This window comes from Athene noctua, chromosome 1, assembly GCF_965140245.1.
Source record: "Athene noctua chromosome 1, bAthNoc1.hap1.1, whole genome shotgun sequence".
Lineage (NCBI taxonomy): Eukaryota > Metazoa > Chordata > Aves > Strigiformes > Strigidae > Athene > Athene noctua.
This window is the reverse complement of record NC_134037.1, coordinates 89,752,857-89,777,246: the sequence shown is the minus strand read 5'-3', so window position 1 is coordinate 89,777,246 and position 24,390 is coordinate 89,752,857. Positions and strand designations below refer to the sequence as shown.

Below are 24,390 nucleotides of genomic sequence, written 5' to 3'. Positions count from 1 at the left end.
CTTGAAGGGAGGTGAGACAGGGTGGTGGACTGTTAAATGTTGTTACATGCAGGGACAGATCCTGCAATGGGCTCAGCTCCTCGTGGGAAATGAGCCCTCCACTTGCTTAGATGTGAAGGGCACTGAGTACATCCCTAGTGTCACTCAAGACCAAAAGGGTTTAGGCATTCAATATTTTTGAAATACTTTTTAGGCTTTTGACCATGGTGTCTCACAGGAGCAGTCTTTCAGATTTTGTCTGAGTGTAAAAGCAATCTCTTTCCTATCTTTGCTGCTCATCAGCTTTCAGAGCCAACATTTGTAAGCATCAGATCTGGCCTCCTCTGTAATGCAGCCAAGTGCTGCTAATTCTTTTTACTTTGTGCCCCACATTGATGATCACATCTCCTTTCATGCCATGCCTTATGGACTAGCTCTAGCATTTCAAGGAAGCAGCTGAGCAGACTGGAAATTCCTCTGTCCAGCTCTCCCATGCATGGCTGAACTATGACTAAGTAGTACTTTTTTCTGGGATGTTTGATCTTCTTCCATTTTTCTTCCCTCTTTCTTTTTTCCCCACTGTGGCAGTGTGGACACTTTTAAACCATCCCTGTTGGAAGAACTGCCTCCCTGACCACAGCCAAAGCCCAGGTCTGAGATACTCTGGGAATGAAGGGGAATGGCTCTGATTCACCTTGCCACAAGAACAGCATTTGGAGCAAAGCAAAACAGATGTCACAGGGGCATGAATAGCAGGGATGATGATAAATGTTTTTACATTTAGTTCACATTCATATCCATTTGGCTCAATGAGAAACAGAAACCTGTGGTCTAGAAGGAGGGCTCCAACCTGATGCTCTGACTAATAGTGCATATCCCTCAGAGAAGAGGCAGCAGACACTACAGTAGTAGCAGGAGACATGCTAACATGAGCTCATTAAGTTTTTCTAGCCAGAGAAGCGCCTGGACTCCTCTGTGGGCTATCACAACAAAGCCAGGCTGCCAGCTCTCAGCGTGCCGTGGCCATGGGGCAGGGCAAAGCGGCCTGAGGCCTGCTGACTCGCTGCTGCCGCCCACCCAAGGGCTCCTTCGGGATGCAGAGGCTGCCCGCACAGGTGTCCCTGCTCCATCACAGGGCATACGTCCACGTGTGAGGCAGAGAAGAAAGAGAAAGAGGGATGTCTTATTATCTGAGCCTTGACTGCTGACTCAGGATGATTTATGTGAGGTTTAGAGGGCTTTGGGGAGAAATGAAATGAAAGATCTACATCTCTGCAGTGAGGCAAAACCGAATCCTTTTTATTCTAAACATGCACTGATTAATAGGCTGCTTATTAGCCCAGATAAATAAAATAACGGCATCTTCTGACAGGAGACTCCTGCCACTGACCTCTCTATTTAGCCTCTGTTTTTTCTGGTTTCACTTTAATTGGGATCAGTAAGGAGATACAGCTAAAGCAGAGCTTCAGGGTGAGTGTCACAAAGGCTGACAGCTTGCTCATCCATATCAATACGCAGACACAACAATTGTTAAAATGAATACAGTTTTCCATTTACATAGAAAATACCCATTTGAAGTCTCAAATTTATTGGGATCACTTGATGGGGTTAGGATCTCATAAATTCTGACTGTATAATAAATAAAATGTGTTGTAGGAATCACAGCACATCTCTACTCCCCTGCATGAAGGCAGTGATCAGCCAGGAGCTCACTCAGCAGGAGCAGCTCTTGGCAAGTCCCTCCCACCTCTGACCCACTGGCTGAGACCTGCCCAGCACCTCAGCAAACCGGCTGACCCTACCACCACAGAAATGGGATTAATTCTTCCATTAAGAAAAGAAATTTATACTAAAAATTGATCTGAAAGAAACTCTGTAAACTGAACCCAGGACAGAATAATTACACTTTCATTTGTGACCACGCAGCACGTAAAGCAATATGCCATTTGCTCAGTTTCTTGGAGGATATGTTTTTCACTTTGTTTGCATTTATCCACACCCAGAATAATGCCTCTCAAGCCCACCTGGAGTATGAACAATCAGACTATGACATAGCCCTGGAAGTGCACAGAATACAAGATTTGCTTTTGCAACAGATCTGTTGCTCTACCTTGAGCTACAGGTTAACGTTTGGCCAGGTTAAAATTAAGATAAAGGGAGTAACACACCAGTGCAGAGTGAAAACAGATCTGACGGAACAGTGGCACTGAAGCTACAACATACTTCAGCAAGGATAAGCCCAGAGGAACACAGATCAAGACAGCTAGGTACCTAAGGGTAACTTTAAGGATAAGAAGACTCACTGATCTCAGCAAAATTGCCCAACTGCATAAGGATGTGTGCTCATAAAAGTATGTGTTGACCAGAGCAGAAACTCTAAGAGGTCTGGTTTTGCTTAAGTACTGTACATTTGGAGTGTTCCCCTTAGATTGCTTTCCAAGCACACATTCCAGACTGAGCATCTTTTCTGTGAAAAAGGTAAAGGCAAAAAGTATAAATGCAAAATCTTCATGAAAAGAAGCCTGATGCATATCTCTTCAAAGCAGGATACATCTGAATGTAAAACAACTGCAGTCCTAGAAACCTGGTCTAGTGGAAGGTGTCTCTGCCCATGGGGGGGTTGGAACTAAATGATCTTTAAGGTACCTTCCAATCCTCACCATTCCATAAGTCTATGAAATTTCAAGGTGTTTCAAACAGAAAATGAAACTGTAACTGGATATATCATAATTTCAGAAGTTTATAGTGTGTGCTCAAAGGCAGGATGTGGAGTGAAAGCTATTTCCCACTGCACTTAATGTGGAGAGGTAAAATTACCTTTCTGCACAGAACCTTTTGTTCAGCATTTTGTTGTTTTTTTTTTTTTCTCACTAGACAGTCCATCCAAACTCAAGGTGATTACAAAACACCATCCTGGCTAAGTAAAGCAGTGCCCCTAATCTCCCACCATTCCTTCTGTGGTTTCATTTCCAAGAAATATCGTGCTTCCAGTAGCAATAGAATCAACCTCAAATGTAGCATCCAACTGTTTGCTTACTAGTAAAGTCCTATTCTCCCTGCTGCTCCTCACTGTCTGACAACAGGGCTCCTGCTTTATTTGAGTTGCAAATGCACTGCTGATTTCTTCTCTCACTCCTATTTCCTAATGAGATCTGCCCTCATGGGCAATTGTCCATGACAGAACCAACTCCTCCCCATTCCTTTGACCTCCTTTCTCCTAGTTTATTTTATAGTCCACTTTCCCCAGTGCAAAGCATGTAACTATTCAGTCCTTGGATTTTCATACATTTTTTCACAGTTTCCCTCCCGATTAATGAAGACATTGGCAATGCTTTCAAGTGGAACTATTTAGGGTGCCCGCCTTCATGTCGGAACTATAAACACGGGAGAATTCAGGCATTTATTGCCAGAAAATCTAAACAGCATTCACTCATCCTAGCATCTCGGATTACATAGGAAGGACCATGTTGCACCTGAACACCTGGAATAGGAAACACTGACAGGATCCATCATTCAGAAGAATGTCCACCTCACTGTGAAATAATTCAGGCCACATTCTGTGCTGATTTATGTGCAATTCTGCTGTTGTGAATATAAGAAGTACAAGGACACTTGAAGCTAGAAATCCCTGCTTTCTGTACATAGGAATAAAGCAACCCTTGTTTATAATCTTCCATCCATACCTATGTTAGATATGTTGCTTCTGTACTGGTATAAAGAACATGCCGAGGTAGAGCCTACTCCTATTTTTTTTCTAGCTGCCCAGCTCATTTCTTAATTTTGCTTCCTGAATTAACATCTTGTTTTAAAAGGAGCTTTTCAGGGCAGTTTAGAGCTGGTGAATGAGCACTGCTGAAACCAGATCAGAAAGCACCCCTCCATGGGTTGCTGTGATAAGTAATCTGGGAGAAGCTCCAGGGAAGATGCCCATCATGGGGAGGGTTCGCGGGGATGGGGTGGGGTGTGGTGTATGTGTGGGGGGGTGGTGTGGTGTGACTTTTCAGCACCCACAATTCCTATCAGAAAACAACCAGTCTCTTCTAAATATTTATCTCATTTCGGACTGGATTTTGGTTTCACGGGTACTTGTCAGCATTGTGCCATTATTTAAGGAGCTGGTTAAATACTACAGTATCACACTAAATAGCTGCCCTGTTGCTTGGGCAGCAAAGACAGAGGCTAGAGGGGAAAGGGGATCTGCAGCCAGAACATTAGCTCGCAACAGGACAGTGGTGGAGGCATTCCAGTGAGCTAATTCTGTGGCAGTGTCAAGAGCAGGTTTTATTTACACTCAGCCTAATGGTGTGCGACTCAGTCATGCATGTTACATGGAGCCTTCACGGTGCACAATAGCCTGCTGCCATTTCCTCTATTAAATCATTCCTATGTTCATGTGGCTGAAAGCTCAGTGCTGGCATGCAGTAGTCAAGCGTGTAAAAAATGATTACTCTGATCCCTTTCAACACAGATTTGCTGCATGAAATGGCCTGGCTTTGACCTGGGAAAATCAATGCTGTTGTTTTAATGAACAAAAAAAATTGGAGCTGAAGCCTGCACTTCTCCTCCCTCTGCTCCCCCCCCAGGGCTGTCCAGTCGGCAGTCACATGCACAAAGTGGTCACCTGCATGCAAACAGCTTTTTCCTGTATAATTCTAAACATCCTTTGTTATAGTAAATGTATAATGCAGGATATCAATTAGCTACAAACACTTGTAACCAAGTTAAAGTAGAAATGCTGGAGATGCCCTACGGCTTTGTGATACAAAGGGCAATTTTCAGCTCCCCACACTGTGCCTTAGGCAATCTAAACATGAACCAAATTCCTTTTCACTTGGATTCAACAAGAAAAGCTTAGACTCTTTTTGTTGGTGTTTTGTTTCACCATTATCATTTTGGCCACGTTTCAAAACGTGATGCTTTGCAATATTGGTTGGAGATGGACTTCTGTAATTTACAGCCTGCAGATTCAGCCTCTGGCTTTTTCTGCTGCTTTTGTAGGCAGGGCTAAGTGCTTCCAGAGACTGAATGTGTTCGAATATAGAGTTTTCAGAGCTTTCCAAGAACCTCTAAATCTCCATCTTTAAAACCATCCCATCAGTGAAAGCCAGAGCACACAAGTAAGAGTAAAACGGACTCTAATTGTAGATAATTATTGTCATGTTTTAGCAGTCTGTCTTTTTATTAAAGTGTTTAAAATCATGTAGTAATTTGTTCTGCTTCTGTGGTGAAACTTGGTACTGAGAAAGAGCCGCAAGGAGTCATGAAACTTTACTGCAAAAGTCATAAAATGCTGCTGCAGGAATCTTTAATTATCTGTAGTCTGACAGGTTCCCTGTGCAAAGAAGATTAAAGCATGTGCACAAACACACACACACACATACATGTGTGCCAATCCTATCCTGGACTGACAAGAGCAGGATCCTACAAATGCTGATACACACAACTCCAACTCAGGGAACAGGTTTAAACTTCAGGAAATCAACATTTGGAAACCTTAGTTTTCCCCCAGTCTTGTTTCTACTTGGCCTTACTTTCAATAGCATCCTGTAGATTTTTGTTTTCTGATTCTCACTGTTACTCAACATTCAGGAAGGCTGAACTGGCTCAGACTGACCCACCTTGAAAGCACTTTACAGGTTAGAACTTTCTCTCCTATGCCTCACCTATTCAACTGCCTCCTTTCCCACATCCTCCTCTTATGCCCGAGTCCTGGGTCTTTGCCCCTCTGAGTGGGTCTGTGCATACCAGCCAACAGGCAGCGGTCCCCACCAGTACCTTACAACTGCTGCACACTTGCTGATCCCCCAAGCCTGGATGTGCCACAGAGCACTGCCCTGAGTGTTTTGCCCTGCTGGCACTGGCCCCAGCACCAGTAAAGCTCCCGGCTCAGACTCAGCTCCAAAAAACCTCAACTAGAGAAATCAAAGGAGACACACTCCTTGGCAGAGGTCTGTCCCACCTCGGCAGAGCCCTGCTGCAACCCTTAGGTCTAACTTAATGTCACATGGGATGGGGACTCTCTTAAGGCACCCAACCCTATTCCCAAAAGGAAGAGGAAAGAAAACAGCCTCAGGAAGACCTCTTTGGTCTCCATGAAAAGTCTCATCTATGATGAATTGTCTCAGAGCCCCTTCTGATCTGCTGTCCACAGGGCAGATGTGAAACACTGTGGGGACATGAACTGGTAAATAACATTGGTAGGAAAGTGTGGTAAAAGGCAGAAACAAGGCATTCGTGCACATTACATGAACATGCAAACAGGACCTGGCTTTACTCTGTAAACCTCATTAGAGCCTGGGCTCGCTCTTGCTTTGCTGTTAGCTCATAGTGGGCAGGACGTGGAGATAACACCAAAGCTGCATCTCTGAAATCATCCAGTCATGTTTTGCATTGAGAATTACTTTAAAGTAATGACCACGTACATCCAAACTAAACTAGGGAAAAGATGCTAAAAACCAAAGGAGAAGAGCAAAAAGCAGGTAGGTAACACTTCTGATCTAAGGACCCTACTGTTATTTTTTTCACACCACCATTATCTAGCTTTATGAGCCGGTGACCAGAGAACACAGAAATTACACAACTTGCCCAAGGCGATACAGCAAACCAGCAGCACACCAGAGAATACAATATAGATCTTGGAAGTCCTAATCTGCCACCCTGCCTGCGTCCCTCTCATACCTGCTGTGTTCCCAGGATACAGATATGGCTTTGGTAAAACAAAATTTAACCGGAATGCATTTCCTGATCACATACAGGAGTATGTACTATAAAACACCCTTATCACTGCCTTTCCATGGAGCAGCACTGGACATAGCACTTGACGTTTTGGAGGTTTTAAAAAACTATATATAATTGGTGCTAGTGATGACTGTACAAACTATGCCCTAACACTTCAGTGCCCTGCTCAAGACAGTACTGCCTACCCATGAGAGAGGAGACTAGAGTCTGAGCCAAAAATACAGCTTAGATGTCAATTGTTTCTTACAGGGGAAAAGCTAATGGAATGTGAGAAGAAATCTGGGAAAACACAGTTGCACAGATGCTTGTGGGCAGAGAAGGAGGAAGTGCCTGCTGCAAAAAGAAAATAACAAATGAAACCCTCCTCTCCTCTGCTCAGCAAGGGCAGGGGAGGATGTGCAGCCAAGTCACTTGAGGCTGAGGTTAGGAGTCAAGGGTGCCTGTAATGTAACCCTGGATCTGGCTCTGACATAGTTGCAGGCATCGGGCAAGTCAGTAAAGTTCTCTGCCTTCATTTCTCCATCTGTAAAATGGGGTCTGGAATAATGCTTACACCACAGGGTGGATTAAAGAGTGGCTGTACAAAGCTTTGAAATGCACAGCTATAGATCAGGGCTAAATAGCTCTGTTTCTGCCATAAGCAGTCACTTTGGGGCAATATATGCTGACATGATGTTATAGGACCAATATTAAATGCTAGAAAGATGGGAATGTTTATGAAATGGATAGGTTAGCTTCAGGGGAAAGGCTTATGTGCTTCATGATGTAAACACATGATTTTTCAATAGGCAGCAGAATGCAAGAGGTGCTTTTTTTTGCTTTTTTTTTTTTTTTTTATAATTTTGTACATACAATACTGGTCTGTCTGTGATCTGTACAGGTACCCAGGGAGAGCCCAAAATGTAACCTGAGGGTAGCATTGAAGGATATGAACTAGCTTTATCTTTCAAAAGCTGTCAGTGTAGGTCTGATACTTCATGTATGACATCCAGGGCAGAAGCACCCACACATACATATAACGCACTTAAGAGCATTGAAAGACAAGATCTTAATCTCAAGAAAAAAATGGTGTCTCTCCAATGTGTCAGAACTTCAAAAGTAATTGTGAGATCTGACAGGGCTGCTGGTGATTCTCTTAAAGACTCTTTATAGCTCCTCTTACAGGGGCCTTGGGCTGATTCATGTTGATTGTGTCTGGCAGCTAGCATTTCTGTTAATAATAATCATAAATAAAGTGGACAAGGTTGCCTGACCTGAAATGAGCATATCTATAGTGCCATATCCATTACAGCACAGTGGATCTGTGACCGCAAATCAGGAAAGGTCCAATGCTCTTGACACTATGTATTAAAATAATATCTGTCTTTTAAGAGCTCAGAACCTTTATCTGCTATTTTTTTCATTAGAAAGTGTTCCTTAAGAGAGAACATTCACACTAGAACAGACCTATAGAAAGGAGATATTACAGAGGATGAAAGATTGCAAATCTTTACTTTTTGTTCGTTTGTTTATTATGTAATAAAAATATATTTCTGAACAGCTCTATTCTCCCTTATATCTCAGCTCCTCCTTCATGTTCTCTTGCACTGAAGTCATAATCCTGGTTTTATGCCATCATAAATCTGCTGACATGTGAAAAATTATACTATTATCAAACACATCAAAACAGAATTATGATTTCACTCCTGCAGGACCAAATGCAAACAGGAGCTGGGTTATAAGAAAGTGAAGCCTTATTAATTTCTGGCCAGTGGCTTGCTGCTAGAGATATGAAAGGTAGTAAAGATTTTTATTTTTTTTTTAATTTGCATAAAACTCCTGGTTGTATTTATACACAAATACAAGTCATTCAAAACAATACAGGAATTACTTGCTGATATAGGGAATCACTCTCAAAAGTATTAGAGATGATACACTCAGAATCTCTCCACATCAGGTGACAGGCTGAATTAAGAGAGAAGCTTTGTAAATTACTCTGAGGCAGGTCAATGTGTGGGCCTATGCCAAGCATCAGGCAACTTCCAGGGACACAGGCCCTCCACTGAAAACCCTCCAACCCAGGGATTCAGGTCCAGCAATAGGTAGATAATCTACAACATTGCTGACCAAGGAGGAACTAACCCACACAAGAGATTAGAACAAAGAGATTAATGTTCATAGCCAGAAAAGGTGTATTTGGTGAAAAAGGTCAGATAGCAGTAAAAAAGCAGCAAAGCTTAGACTCCCCATGTTCCCCGTGAAGGAAAGGTTCCTGCTCACCCTCTCACTTTTGCATACCATTTTAGCCTTTGCATACCTGCACAGCATGACAAACCAGGTAGGCTCAAGGCAGGCTAGACCATAGAAAAGTCTCTTCTCTTCAGGTGTGTCTTCTAGACTGCTTCAAGGGCAACCTGAAACCTGAGTCTCAAACAGTTCTCTCTTCATAACTCCCTTTTCATGGCCACTGACACAATGTTCAGTCCTGCAGAGGGGCTATTGAAAGCCAGAGTTGTGAGTCAAAATATAACCCTAGTATGAAGTACAACACACAGATCTGAAGCTCTTTTGTAATTACAGCACAAAGACATTATTTTTCTCACTCATATCTCCAGCCTCGTCCAGCCTCCAATGTGCTATCAAAGCAGAGAGAAGTGATATAAACCAACTAGTTTTATGAGTATCAGAGTAGACAAATCCTGGTCTTCTACTGATTTAGGTTTGGGATGAACTCTGGAGCCTAAAGAATATGCAGGCTCTGCCTGAAGATTTTCTGAGTATTTTTTTAAAGTATCTCCCCTAGGGAAGTGGGGATGCTCTCTAGTGTCTAATAAGGATAAATCTACATTGCCATTTTCTCTCTGTTCCCTCATCTATACAGCTGCCCGTTTTCACAGAACTTGATAAATTTTTGGATCTAAATGTCCCATGGAAAAAGTCCATATTATACAGGCATCTTCTCCACAAGACACAATCCAGTTTTCAGTATATGCCCACAAATGCCATCTCTGTGGACAGCTTTGTCTTCCTTTTCACAACATACAAATCATCCTTCTTTTTTTTTTTTTTTTTCAAGTTACTAGTAAAATGTTTATATTTGAAAGGAGCTCTTAGAGGAACAGCTCCTCAGAAAGAGCAAAACCAATTCATGACCACGTAAGCTGAAGGGATAGGAAAGAGGCTTTCTTACAGAATGCAAAGTTAACTTCAGAAAGATTATTTCGTCACTTGGTCGGTGCTTGCACTGTGTAGAGTGATCACTTTCAGATGCATCCTCTGAACAAGTACAATCAGCCATGGATATGGTTTTAATAGCAGTATCTATTGTATTCACATCTGTGCTGCACATGTTCTTCCTGCTACCACAGTCAAGAGCATAAAGAAAGGGAGAGTTATGCATTACTCAGTTCGTTCACTGCAAATAAATCCCAGAGGTGAGCATCCCAGCAAGTGGAATGCCTGGTGAATTAGGAACTCTATGGGAATAACACATTTTGAACAGCCAGCACTACTGTAGAATAAGTAGTCACTGGTATTTCACATATCTGTGCACACCAGTTCCAATGCCACTGTGCACTCTTTTCTAAAGTAGGTTAGGCAGGACTCACACTTCAGGTTGGGAAGACAGCACTCAGGAAAAAGGTGAGGTGACCAACTGATGGATACTCCTCATTCCTGTCCTGCAATTTTCTGAAACTCGTTCTGGTGGGAAGATGTACCAGTTGCAAGTGCAGAGACTCTTGGTATGACCCAATTGCTGTCTAATTAAAAAGTCCCGATGTACTGTGGAAGCTACTGGGGATTATATTTGAACAAATATGAAGTCTTTCTGATCCTTTCTATGATTGCTAAAAAGGTTTCAGATTTGCAAATGCTTCAGTGCAGTAGTTTCCATATATTATTATTATTAACATAATTTATTATTTGTTATCAATAAATTACTGGGAAAAAAAGGACTCAAAAGTTAAAAAACAAGTCTCATAGGCAGGATAACACTCTTCAAGTGGCATGGGCACAACTTTTTTCCATCCTCTAGGTGGAAACAAGGAACTCAGTGGTCTTATGCTGGTGAAACACATTCATACCAAGAGGGAAGTCTGTGCCCAAAGTGCTTAAGAATAACACGTTTCACCACCTCACAAAGACATCTTTCTGGAATTAAATCAGAAGAATATTTGTATAAATAAATACTTGAATGTGGCTGTCCTTGGCAATATTAACCAGTTTAAGGGATAAATGTTCTTCTGTTCATGTGAACTAAACCTAAGTGAAAGGGGTGTGGGAGAGACTCCGCTGCAAAGGAAATACAACCACACAAAGGATTTCTGCATGTTGCGAAATGGAGAAACTCGGATCCTGGCCTCACTTTTCCACTAAGAGATACAGCTGGTACTTATTTAGCTAAGCTTTAGGGCTAGCCGCCCCACCATGTACTGGTTATCTGGCTTTGATCTGCGTCCCTCCTTCACAGTACTGCAAGCTTACCTGCATTTGATCGTTTCTTTGGATTTTTGAGACTTCGGCACCTGCCGCTCGCAGAGCTGCTGTTCTCACTCATGGAGTCTTGTGCTGAGGAGGCGCTCCCTGTTGCCTCGCTGTCTCTCATCATGCTCTCGTAGCCACTGCTCCCCCCGCTGTGGTAGAAGAGGGCTGTTTTCCCCATGGCAGGGGGCAGCTCCCCGCTCAGGACACTGCTGTTGTCGCTCCCGTGACCACTGCTGCAGCGGTGAGGTTTCCGAGGAGGGGTGATCTTGCTGTAAGGTGAAGGCAGTATGTGAACGGATGGCTTCTCATCTCCGGGAAGGCCCCCACGCTCGTCTGCCTCTGAGCTTCCCCGCAGCTGTAAGCCTCTGGCACTGGTGCTCCCTTGGAGCAGCTCTGAAATCCGCCCATTGACAGCCCGAAGGGGCAATTTAGAAGCGAGGCTGGAGCCTCTGTTTCTGCTGAGTGACTGTGTTGACCAGGACATGTTCTTCCCACTTGGAGGCAAGCTGGAGCTCTGCCCTACAGACTGAGGCAGAGACTTGGTTGAGAAGCTGAGTGTTTTGGTGGCAGAGGCAGACAGGCTGCGGGCCTTGGGACTTGCCAGCAGGAGCTTGCTGACTGCAGAGATCTTTGACTGGCTGGCTTTCGGGGAGGCACCTGCTGACTGGGAGAGGCCTGAGTTAGTGGGTGAGGACATGACACTGCGACTGAGGCTCCTTCCAGCCCTAGGCATGGTGGTGTCTTTGCCAGGGCTCATTTTGGAGCTCACAGAGGACAGGCTTTCCGCTCTTTCCAGAGACAAACACTCATAGTGGCTTCCTGTGGACCTCCCGAGGGAGTTGGTCCTGCTGGCGAGCTGCTCCAGTTTGGCACTGAAGAGCTTGCTGCTGCTGTTGTTGTTGCTGCTGCTGTCGATACCAGGACCCTTCTGTTTGGCATTCAGCTCCTCGGGAAAGCTGGCCAGGAAGGACCCAGGCTGGCTGGAGGGACTGCTCGTGGTGCTGCTGGCTGCGCTGTGCTGGGGGCTGGCTCTGTTCTTCTGATCCAAGCTTGACTTTCTCACTGGTGGCAGAGGAGGTGTCCCTTTGGGACGAGTGAGGACACAGTGTTTGGGAGAGGCCATTTTCTTGTCAAGGCTAGCCTTAGAAAACTGGGGTAGGGCAGGAGACCCAACTCCACTGCTGTCAGTGGCAGTAGGATGGAGGTGACTGTCAGGCTCTTCCGGTCTGCTTGCCTTCAGGAGCCCTCGAGGGAGGCTGCCATTCTTCAAGCCATCACTGGAATGAACAGGGCTTTGGGTTGCACAGCTGGACGCTGCCACTTCACACCCATCCACAATCCTCTTTAGACTGTCAGATCCTGGGGAGATAGAGGTATCCCCACTGCTGCTGCTGCTGCTAAACCTGTCCACTGAGGACTGCTTTGTGCTGTGCTCAGGCTTGGCTGAAACTGTGGCTGTGTCAGGCCTTGGCCCATCACTGCTCCCAGAGTTGTCCTTTTTTCCATCTTCTTCTCTCTTCAGCCAAGGGTCTTCAAATTTGATATCCTTCTTAGCACTGGATTCCTTCTCATCATGGAGATGAGCAACCTTTGTGTCTGCAGCTACTGCTGGTACAGCGTCATCAGTGCCTTGTGCTTTGAAGGGATTAACAGCAATACATGGATACACTGTAATGTTTGTCTTCATTGGGATGTAGCCTTCACAGCTGCTGAGGCTTGCGGTGTTTTTGATTGTGACAGTAGTTTTCCCTAGAGCTGATATTTTACAGCCTTTGATGGGTGGCACCTTGCCGAAAGCTTCCTCCCCCATTTCTGACAGTATAAGCATGTTGTCAGTCACTGGCTTCTGTTTGTCACTTACACAAATCATGCTGGCACTTTGTATGGTGCTTGCAAACTCTGAGACAGGGGGTTCTGCCATTGCTTCCCCATGCCCATAGCATGCCTGGGCTATGAAGCTGTGGCACGACTGTTCACCATCACTCCCTGTGCTCATTTCACTCAACCAAGAGCTGATGGATGAGCGCCTGCTGTCATCATCCTGGGATTTGTCATCCAGGCCCAACTTTGGAAGTGGAAGGAATTGTGTGATGCTGACTTCAGACACAGGAGCTGCACTAGAGTAACATTCAAGATCTTCAGATATGCTGCTGATAATACTGACTGGCCTAGATCCAGAGGCCAAAGCCTGCACAGAGCAGTCACTGTTAAAACTGATAATACTGGTTGGGCGCCCATTGTCGAGGACCCCGCTAATGGTTAGCTCTTCTACAAGGGTGAACACCAGCTCGTCTTCTCCATTCAGCTCTAACGGCTGCTGCACAGTCACCATGGTGGTGCTCAGAATCTCTTTCTTGGATTCTGGAGAAATGCTTTGTTGCCGATCTTCATCAAGAACAGTCTCTTCAAAATCCCCATTCCTGGAGGACGCAGACTTCTTCATGATCTGAGGGCTCATGCCTACAGGTGGGGTCCGGATTTCTGGCTGCAATAAAGATTCACTAGATGTCATTCCAGTATCCTTACTCAGGGGAGCTGGTGGGGGAGCAGAGCTGGGCAGGACTCCTTTCTGTGTATAGACCTTGCATCTCTGGGAAGGAGAAGTTGGTGGCTTGTATTCAGATGTCTTCGAGAGGCTCGCAATGCCAAGCCGGGGAGAACCCATTGGCCGAGGTTTGCCTTCCACAAATCCGCAGGTGTTGAGACCTTCTCTGCTGCTCTGCAAGCTCGTGCTGTGTGCTAACTGACAAGAACTAAGCTCTTTACTAGAGCTGCCTGTTACACTCCTGGGAGAAGAAGGAGTTGAAACATTAGTAAGAGCTCCAGAAGGAACAGGGGAGTGATTTCTCTTAGTTTTGCTGGGTGTTGCATTTATATTTTCCTTGGCTTCTCTATCAGGATGCTGACATTCTGGCATCATATCTTCCTTATCTGACTCTGGTAAGTGGCTAAGCTCTGCCAGCTGGCTTGAGACAGAGCACTTAGACATCTGGTCTGAGCTAAACTGAGCAGGCATCTCTTCAAAGGGAAATTTGTCGGTCTCTTCACTGCCATCTATGCAATCCAGCCTCTCCTGGAGCTCTGCAAAGGTGTTGCACTTCAGGCAGTCTCTTTCAGATGTGCTGGGCCCTGATTCACTAACTTCCTCCAACCTGCCTTCGGTTTTGGTCTTTTGCAGAGCAGGAACTATGGGAACAAAGTCAGGGGGACCCTCATTATCTGTCAGTTCCTTATCAGAAAGGGCAGTGCCGTTGGGGCCAACATAAATCACTGTGTCACATGACTGCTCACTGCTGGACGAATAATCAGGATCACTTGATAAATGCAAAATAGGGAAGTCTGGGTCAACTGTGTTTCTAGAATGGAAAGGCCTCAGCTGGGTTGGCCTCCGCATCCTGCCCTCCTCACAAGAGCTCTCTCCTCCAGAAGAACTTGATGTGTACTGCAATATAAGAGAGAGAGATCATGACATTTCAACGTCGCAAACAGCTCCTTGCATAAAGTGCATACGCAAAAAGGTCAGTCACACGTAAACTGGGAAATCTCTAAACTGAGGCACAGAGCTCTGAAGCTTCTTATCCACAGTCCTACAGCAAAGACACAACAGTGTCCAATGGAGAACCCAATGCCCCAACTCTGTGTCCCACTCAAAATCATGAGACTTAAAAAAAAAAAAAATTACGGAACAAATGGATTAGGATCCCTCCCTTAATTGAGCCTGGCCAAAGAAATCCAATGTTTGTCAAAGGCTTTGCTGATTTTCTGTGTGTGTGTTTCTGTGTGTGTGCATGTACGTGAAGATAACATGAAAAATCATTACACAAATAACACACAGAAAATAAAGACAATCCCCATTTGGTCATACTACCAGTGTGTGGAATTGTATAACGAGCACTCAGATGTCTCTGGAGACACACTGCTGTGATGGTGTGTGGACTGAATCCCTTCACTTTCCTCTCTTCAACCCACTGACAAAAAAACATTTTGTCAATTCATAGGCTGTCAATTTAAATGAAATGCATAAAATTCACTCGTTGTTCCCTGTTCACACCATAAGCTGTAGAGAAGGAACCAGGACTCTAAAACATGGAAGTTGATACAGCCCATCTTCACTCTACTTCTTGGAAAATCTGTCACCCATGTTTAGAAACAGTGGGAATAAAAGGGGCATCAATGCTGGCAATGGGCACACTGCTTTGCATTTGTTTTGCTCCTGCTCTGTCTGGGAAGCACAGAGGATCTAATTCTTCATTAATCCCAATTTTCTTTAACTCTACAGCAGTTTCATTCCTTATTAATTCATTAGCACTAAGAGCATAACTGAAAATAAATGCTGTCTGACAGCTATATTATTAAATGAGTCCAGCTTACAACCCTGCTATAGGAGATACGTCTGAACTCACTCTTCTGTATCTGAAGCTGAAGCGTTAACACCCCCCCAGCCTCTGCTCACGTGCTCTAAGCCACTTGCCTAGGACAGGGCACATACAACCCACGCACTTTGGAATTGATTACTGATTTTGTTACATGCTCCTCTATCCTATTAAGGATCCTTCAGCATCCTTCTTCCTCTCTCCTCCACCATTACCAGAAGGAAGTTACACATTGTCTTACCTTAGTTTTCTTTTTCTTCATCCTGAGGACCCTAGATGCAATCTGGACGGTGGACAGTGTCTCTGCGTAGTTCCCCGCAGCGGCTGAAATGTGAGCTATCATTGTGGTGCGGCAGTTCATATTCCCCAAAGATTCCCGAAGCAACATGGTGAGCTTGCTGTCTCTGCAAAATAAAATGAATTAAGGCTACATTAGCGAGCAAGGTTTCACTTTGACCATTGTGATGTGACTTGGGTCTCAGGAAGATTTTTTCTCCTCTTTTTAATGGAATCCTAATTAGTTTCCTTCCTCAGGTTTGCACTATGTTGTGTCTGCAGCTGAGCAGGCTGAAAGACCCCGGACTACAATTTAAACTTCTTTCCCCTTCCCAGTTCCCCCTTTCTGTCTTCTTCTGGCCTCAGTCCTTCTGCAGTGTTACCACTGCCAATTCAGAGATGCAGACCAGCTTTGGAGACTCTGTTAAGGAGCTGCTGCAAACTGCTGCCCTTTTCCAGTGCACATTGGGCAAACAAATTCTGGCCAAGGTCTGGAGGACAAGAGGGTAGTGGATTAGATTAGAGAACACAAGTTTTTTCTTGCCTTCTAGGGCACTGTGTAACTCAATAATAATAATAGTTAAATCAGTGAAATTAATTTTGGATTATGCTGGTGAAATACAAAACAATCAAGCCTTAAGACTGCACAATTGTTCTTTCACATTAGATCTTTTCTTCCACTGAGGCAGAAATCAAATTTTCTGTTCTTGCCATTTACTCTATTGTTCAGCATAGGATAGCTTTTGAAACACTGATGCCTTATTGTGGGGCTGTCTGTGACTGGACTAAGAAAATGGATTTTAACAGCACAATGATGCATATGTAACGCTTCTGTGGTGGTCATCTAATCCTGTAGTCAGAAATGCAATATATAATTTTTTTAAGAGAGCTTTAGCTACTAGGTATACAGGTCAACTGGATGCTAGTTGGGAAATGGCATCCTCTTGAAAAGAGCCTCTCCTACACTAGAAGTTGTGGATGATAGCTACATATGGCTGAAAGCAAAGACAGCAACAGCCTGATATTTACCTATTGCTAAAGGAATTGTTTTCACTGTTGTAATGATGGCAATACCTTCACTGGCTGGGGATCAGATTTTTGGTGGCTCATGCTCCAATTTCTGCTAATGACCTATGGTGCATGTGTGTCCCTGGTTATCTGCTTAACCAGCTCACAGGAATTCTGCATAAGGCTGCAACTGCTGGGAACTGAAGCTATGCCTACTGGATGGGACTGACAAACACTGAAATTCTTGAACGTCTCTTTTTGACTGAGTAAACAACAGCATTTGGGATGCATATTTTGATGCACCTAGCAATAAGTCTGGAGAGCTCATAAATTGTGTTTCTCCTGAGATTTCCAGTACTTGCGATTTCAGCTAGGCTAGCAATACTGGAAATAAAACATGTTTTGTTTCAGGATTTCTGCTTCCATCTGCTCCAGACACACTGAAGGTAGTCTGGTGTTTTTGAGAAGCAAACAAACATCCATAAAGACTATCCTAAGACAGCCTCACTCATTTCACTTGTGACCTAAGGCTGCTTTGAACCCACAGATCCAGAGTTAATAGGCTGCTGTACCTCAGGTTAGTGGCCCTCGTTTCCATCAAGGAATAATTAAGATGTCAAATTTTGTACATCAGTTACTGCCAGTCCGATGCAGAGTTACACAGAAATTATTAACATCTGCACAGAAATCAATAACAAGCCTTTCATTTGTTAGTGCTTCTATCATAGCAAAACATGAGACGACAGGGGAAAGGGCAAAAGACTACATTCTGAACATGTTGGTCTCCTGAGAATACATAACCCATGCAGCCAGCATCAGCACACTGCGGTGTAGCTCTCCTAGAGGTATATGCATTATGAATATAAAATAATCATGCCATCTGCCTTGTACTGAAATACACACTTGCAAGAAGAATGAAGATACAGAGAAAATACCTATTCTATAATTCAAATGATCTTCTGACATATATCAGACAGGAACTAAAGGGCAGATTTGTTTAGGATTAAAGCCTGAAACCTAGCAGCAAAAAGCCCAGCCAATACTCATTTCTCATTTCAGAGTTTCCTCATGCAGCACAGTCTGCATCTTGACTATCAACTTCACTTTACACCTAGACAAAATAACCGGCCTCATGTCACTATTGTATTCTGAAAAATAAAATAAAGAGGAAGAAATTTGCTAAATGCAGATTTTTGTCGATTCTGGATATTGTCATAAGACAAGTTCACCTGTTCAAGGTTGACTGATCTCTCATAATAGCACCTACTAACTCCTAAAGGAAAGAAAGAAAATCAAAGAGAACATAACACAAAAACACGTGGCTTAATTTTTAACTCACCCTATCCTCATCAAGTAAAATATTGGTAAAATATTTTGGATGTCTCACTGAAATTTGCTTGACAGACAGTGAGACACAAAGTAGATGCTTTGTTCTTCTGAATGCTGACATGGCATTTCTGCCTGTAAAAAAAGAAAGGCTCTGAATTGTTTCATTAGTTGGTTCATGAGCTGGTGTTTGCAAAAGCAAAATTTCCTGTGAAAGCAGAATTTTTACAAAGAGAAGGTCTGCACTTCTGCACTGGAAGGGCTTTGAGAAGGAAGACCTTTGTTAATGTTCTGGCTGTGCAGACTAAACTAAGACACAGTAAATTCTGAAGAAGCTCACAGAAAGGCTGCTGCTCCTGGGTGCATGTTGCTCACTGTATTAAGCAGAGGCTGGCTTGCAGAAGGTCCCAGATTTCTCATAGCATCATGGTGAAAGGCAACAATGTCCTTATAGCAAATGGGACATCTTCAGTAATGCTAACGGTACATTCCAATTCTGCTCCAAAAGCAATAAAATAAAATGCCAGAGCAGCCCAATGACCCCATTTTATATATCTGTCCTCATCTTAAATGTATTTCTATCCCATCAACTAATGTTTTTATAGTTTTGGAAATCATGAATATGGGAATATAATACACAGAGAACAATGAAGGTGGGGTCAGGATACCACAATTCAGACTCCAAACCTGTATATCAGTAAACAATTCTGCAGTCTTTTCAGTACTTAAAAGTGATCTCATTTTTCTAAGGGCATCACTTGGTCTAATAAACCATATTACCCTTACTTGTAAACCTTTTCTTGCCTAACTCATTAGATCATCATGGCTACAGCAAAATACTACTAAATACAATTCATACATCCCACAGAGGTAAAATCCAAAAATAAAGTGTGCAAAGCTCTGTCTCTGGAAAAGTCCAGAGGCAGAAGCCCTGGGTGCGGGAAACCAAACTCAGATGTCTCTAGGAAATATGTCAGCAGGTACAGTACAGAGGATCCAGAAAGGAAGAGCTGTGCAGATTGCCAGGCAGAAGGCTCCAGTTCATTCCATGAAATAGCAGTCCTCCAATGTGGAGAGGAGCCCTCCCTTCTCCCTGCTGCTCCCTTACCTCCTCCATATTTCCACCCTCTCACATTACAGCAGCTACTGGAGGTCTTACAGTACTATTTTCTGAATCCTTCCATAGCTACCATAAGGAACCCTAGCAGGTATTAATCCTCCCCAAAAGAGAGATGTGGCAGTGCTGCACTGAGCACAGTGTTCTCTATTTCTTCTCTTCTGGGACTTCACCATGCAAACTGGGATCAGTGTAAATGAGTCCTTTCCCTAGTTCAGTAAGATGGAAAAATGTACATCTTCATGCTCCTCATACATATCCGTATTTTCCTTCCTCATAGAATGATTAATTATACTGAGATGCAAACAATACAGAATCTTACACTGAAAATGAAGTAGTCAAGATCATGATGCATTTCCTTGGATATTGCGTAAATCCCACTTGCCTGCGTGCATTAGGTCAAAGTCTTTAATTTCATGATTGGATACTATTTTTCCACTAGACCCCTGCCTCAATTACCACACAGGATAAACAGTGCTCACTGAACAAGATATTATTCAGTCTTTCATTTAATCCTTGCCTTTTAATGTGCGGACTTGTGCCTTATCAACTGTTAGGACTATACAAACTCAGCTCTGAATCCAGAATGACTGATTTCTTCAAAGGTTTGTGGGGTTTTTTTTCTTCTGTGGAGCTTATCAATGCAGTATCTGATGACTGCCTCTGAGGTGAGGCATATAATCCTCTGGTAATACCTGCAGCATTGAAGACTTCACTAAGTACAGGTGTTTGGTGTGAAGCACCGATCTGTCAGAGTGCTGAGCATTATATAGTCTTTTATATTCAAAGTACAGCTAACTTTGACTTCTTTTGCAAAGAATATGGGGCAGTTGCACCTCAATTTGAGTACTGATCTCAATTTTAGGAATGCATTAGCCGAGCCAGTTCTGAAGGTGGTACCAGATCCTCGCAGAATCTTTCCCTTCTCCACAGCCCTCGGTACCATTTTCCATATGCCTTCCAACTTCTGCTATATATAAGGAAAGCAATTTATTGACAATGACCACATCACCGTACATCCCTGATTAATATCTAAAGCAGGTCCTTTATCTGCCTTGAAAAAGATGATAGTTGCAGTGGGGGGAGAATCCCAGAAAGACAATACAATATTATAGCCTATGAGGCCAAAATAAGTTTGCCAGGACAACCTCAATTTTGACATTTCCCACACCTGTAGTGATTGATTTCACAGTCTGAAAGCTCTTATTATATATATTTTATGTAACTTAATCTGTTATTGTGTTTACACTTCATTGAGACATCAGTAAGCCTGGAACCTTCTTATGTATTAAAAAGCCTCAGATACTGAACTAGCTGACTAGCTGGCAGCAGCAGCTGGCTGCCACCTTTAGTACAGACAAGCAGTAGAAAAGGAGGACATGACACAATTTACCATGAGGTTTTGCTAGTACTTGCTTCCTGTAGAAAAACAGTAAGACTCAGGAACATCACAATCCTTTGCTGTGCTGTAGGGGTTCTGTGCTCTCCTGTGTTCACATGCTTTCTGCCCTCCTCTTCTCTCATCAGATAATCCTGTTCTCTTGAAGAGGTATCCCAGTGTCCATACTGGGCTTTCCTCATCCAACCTTCTTACTTGTTCTCATTCCCATACCATGATCTGCATCTCCAGCTCCTCATCTAAACAGCCCAGCAGAGCTTGTCATGTCCTCTCCCTGCTTGAGTCCCCCAACTGCTCACTGATACCTAGAAGAGGAACCCCATAACCCTGCCATAATTTGGCATGGCTGAGTGCATCATGCTGGCCAGGTGAGGCACAAGCCAGGGTGAGGGGGCACAGCATGGGCAGCACCTTCCTGGATCTTCCCGTGTCAGGTCCTTCAGCTTTATCCATACAAGAAATGTGTTTGAAGTGAGCTACACAGAAAAGAGGCAAATGGTAATTGCTTTTGTTTAGGGCTGCAAAATAGAATTCATGAGTAGAAAATTGAGCAAAAAGAGTCAATATTATGCTCAGGAAATTTGCAGAGTTTTTGTTACCCAGCATCTCATTCTTTATATGGAAAAGGCAAACACAGGACTGTTCCACAAAAGGAGGGAATATTGGAGAGGAAGATCCAGTTAAAGTCCTGGAATAATGAATTTTCTGTGAAATTATTTAACCAATTCTATTATGTGCTTTGTTTTAAGGTTTTTTCCACCATCTTTATAATAAATATTTTCTTTGTCTTCCCTTTCCTCTCACCCCACTGCTATGAGGATTTTGGCTATTCAGTGACAACAGCAACACCATCAGGAATAGAACAGTCCACGTGGGATACAATACAGTACTATAACCAAGCTTTAGGAAGTGTGTTTGTGCTCTCTATTAATCATATACCTTTGTGTCTTCCTAGGCACTTGGCCAAAAGGAGAAAGTTGTCAACTCCCTCAAGGTGTTATTGTTACAGGATCAGATGATGTATGCCCTCAGGCGTCTTGTAATCTAATTATTTATAGAGGTATGTCAAAGGAAAAATCTCAGTAACTATGGCAGTTATTTTTGATCATGAAGTCTTAACTCTGCTCCCTTGTGCTGATGCACTGTTTTATTCATAGAAATAAATGCTCGCATAACAAAGGAACCACATAAGTACTCTATTTGTTTTTGGCTCTTATTGCACTGAAATAATCTCTACAGAGGGCAGTTTATAGCTTAAAAGGCACAAACCCGATAGCGGATGTTACAGGTGTGTAACAGCTGAGTTCATGATGAATCAGTATAGTTTGTTTAGCTATGTCTTTCCTTTCTGTTAATAATTTTGATAGAGGGAGAGAGGAAATGGGAGCAATGTGTGTAGGCATGGCAAAATGAGGCCAGGTGGAGTGATAAAGCCCTTGGTGGTTCAGCCATGTAAGCCTGGCTTTGTTAGCAGAATGAAGCAAGGCATTTAAAGAAAGATGGGTAACGTGTTGGACCTTTAACCTGGGGAATCCTTCACCTGGTGAAATGAGGCATTGGGGAAATAATGAACTTGTTCCAGGTGGAAGCTGACTAGCCTTAAAGGAAAAATTAAGCAAAGTGGAAATCTCCACTGCCACTGCAGTTAGTTATCTTGTATGAGGTACACTAGCACAACGCAGAAAGCTGTGCTCGCTGCACAGGGAAAGGGGGAGCCAGCTGAAAGGACTACACTGAGGGGATATGGTGCTCGGGTTCATATACTAGGAAAATCACAAACACATCTGGATGGGATGTGACACTGAAGCAGTCAAGCAGAAGAAAGTTGTAGCCAAGTATGGGATAGCAGGGACTTGTACTTGAATTCTAGTATTACAAAATGTATATAAAATGTAGGCAATTCCCCCCTATAATTCTTGTCTTTTAAGAGCCTAACTATGCAAATTTCATATTGCAGAACAATCCTTGTGCTTGTGACAACACATGAGCATGTGGCAGAGGCACAAAATAGAATCTTCTGTTTCTTTTCACTAAAGACAGAAATTTAATGACAGAAGGACAGAGTCCCAATAGCTCCAGCTACTCTGACTCCTTGAAACAGACTGCCCCTCTTACCATAGAAGGGGCTTAGTCAAGAGCTGTAGCTTTTGTATAAAAGTGGCTCCCAAAGCTGATAAAACTTAAACAGTCTACAAAACAGCCAATGAGCATGTTATTTAAAACTGTCATAAAATACTCCACTCTTTGGAGGTCCCACTGACCAATCTTACTAATTCAAACTTATCCATAGTAGAACTATCTCACAATAAAGCAGCCTCTATCACACCCCAGCTCCACTTTTACCTATGTATTAAAGAGCGCATGGTTTCTGACATTGCCAGCCCATGTCTGAGCTGCACAATGCTAATCCTGGGGAAGCACAAATATGACTCCTCCATTTTCTCATTTCTGCCTTGTGCCACCAGTGGAGCTAAAGCAGCATGGGCTTCCTTTAAATAATTCAACTAATGAGAGAAAAAAGCTCTTTGCAGTCTTTGTCCCAGCTACGTGAATTTACGTGGTTTGGTTCAGGTGCACTTTGCAATATGAGATATCAAAATTAAGACATAAACCATTATTTGTAGGTCAACGTGTTATGCAAGTGAGAGCTCAGAGATCCAGACGTACTTTGAAGTCACAGACAGTTTTGGGGTGGGAGGAAGGAGGTGGTTGGTAGGGGTGGGAAAGCAGCTCTGCTGGAGACCAGTGATGGTTTCAGAGAGAACTGCGCTGAAAAGGAACAAAATGATCCCTCTCCCCTCTGTACTCCAATTCCCAGCACACAGCCAAACATCATTCACAAGCAACCATTAAAAATACACAAACAAAGCTCAAAGATAATCAAAAAGGAAAAGGATCTCAGTGGTCTGTCTCATTACAGTGCCAGCTTCTAATAAATTCTAGCTGAAAAACAGAAGCTCAATTAATCCAGGGAGCTAATTAGGCTCAGCAACTATATGTTGGAGTTAAAGCCAGGTTCCCCAAAATCAGCAATGCCACTGCTTAAGAAAACCTGAGCAGTAAATAGACTATGATTTACAGGAGAAAAAAAATCTCCCACTTAAAATCAATAATGATCTAGATTTTAAATAATTTAAGGACTCTGCATGTGGCCAGGCTCTGAGCTAACTTCTACCAAGATACACGGAGAAAGGGAAGGAAAAAGCCTTCCTGCCCCCCATTCCCCTCCTTGTTTGGCTCCCTTACTTGGAAGTGTTACGGCAACCACACATTTGGCTCAGTTTATCTCTATGAAGCCATTTGGTTGCTTTATATGAGAAGGCAACAGTCATATCTGCTGCTGAACGGCCACTGGAGCTGCTTAGGAGCCTGCCTGCCTCTTCGCCGGGCTGCCTGTGCCCTGGCAGCACAGCGGGACGGCTGGGAAGGGAAGGGGTGGAGAGTGGCTGGCCAGCACCTGTGCCTATAGGGCAGCGGCAGGGGAAAACACATAGCAAAAAAGAAGCATGAGGAAACATCCCCTGACAATCTGCTGAGGGCCTAGAAACAGCCTTCACACCAGGCCCTCTGACAGCTAATATTGGCAGGAGCACAGCAAAGAGAGCCCCAGCGAGGGCGTTTCCAACACCCCTCGGTCAGCATGAAGAGCAGGACCCCCACCCGTTGCTCAGTGCCTTTGCTTGCAGTGCTGCTGTCCCCTGCTCCCACCG

At 43.6% G+C, this 24,390-nt stretch overlaps 1 protein-coding gene across 1 annotated transcript in view; it reads right to left on the bottom strand.

The window, feature by feature from the left end:
* Positions 1 to 24,390, bottom strand: part of KIF26B (kinesin family member 26B) — a 298,248-nt gene that overhangs the window by 5,613 nt on the left and 268,245 nt on the right. Inside the window, exons 11-12 of the mRNA XM_074925552.1 lie at positions 15,796 to 15,958; positions 11,182 to 14,623 (exon numbers count right to left, since the gene is read on the bottom strand). Of these exons, the coding sequence (XP_074781653.1) occupies positions 11,182 to 14,623; positions 15,796 to 15,958 (3,605 nt within the window). The remainder of the gene's footprint in view (positions 1 to 11,181; positions 14,624 to 15,795; positions 15,959 to 24,390) is intronic.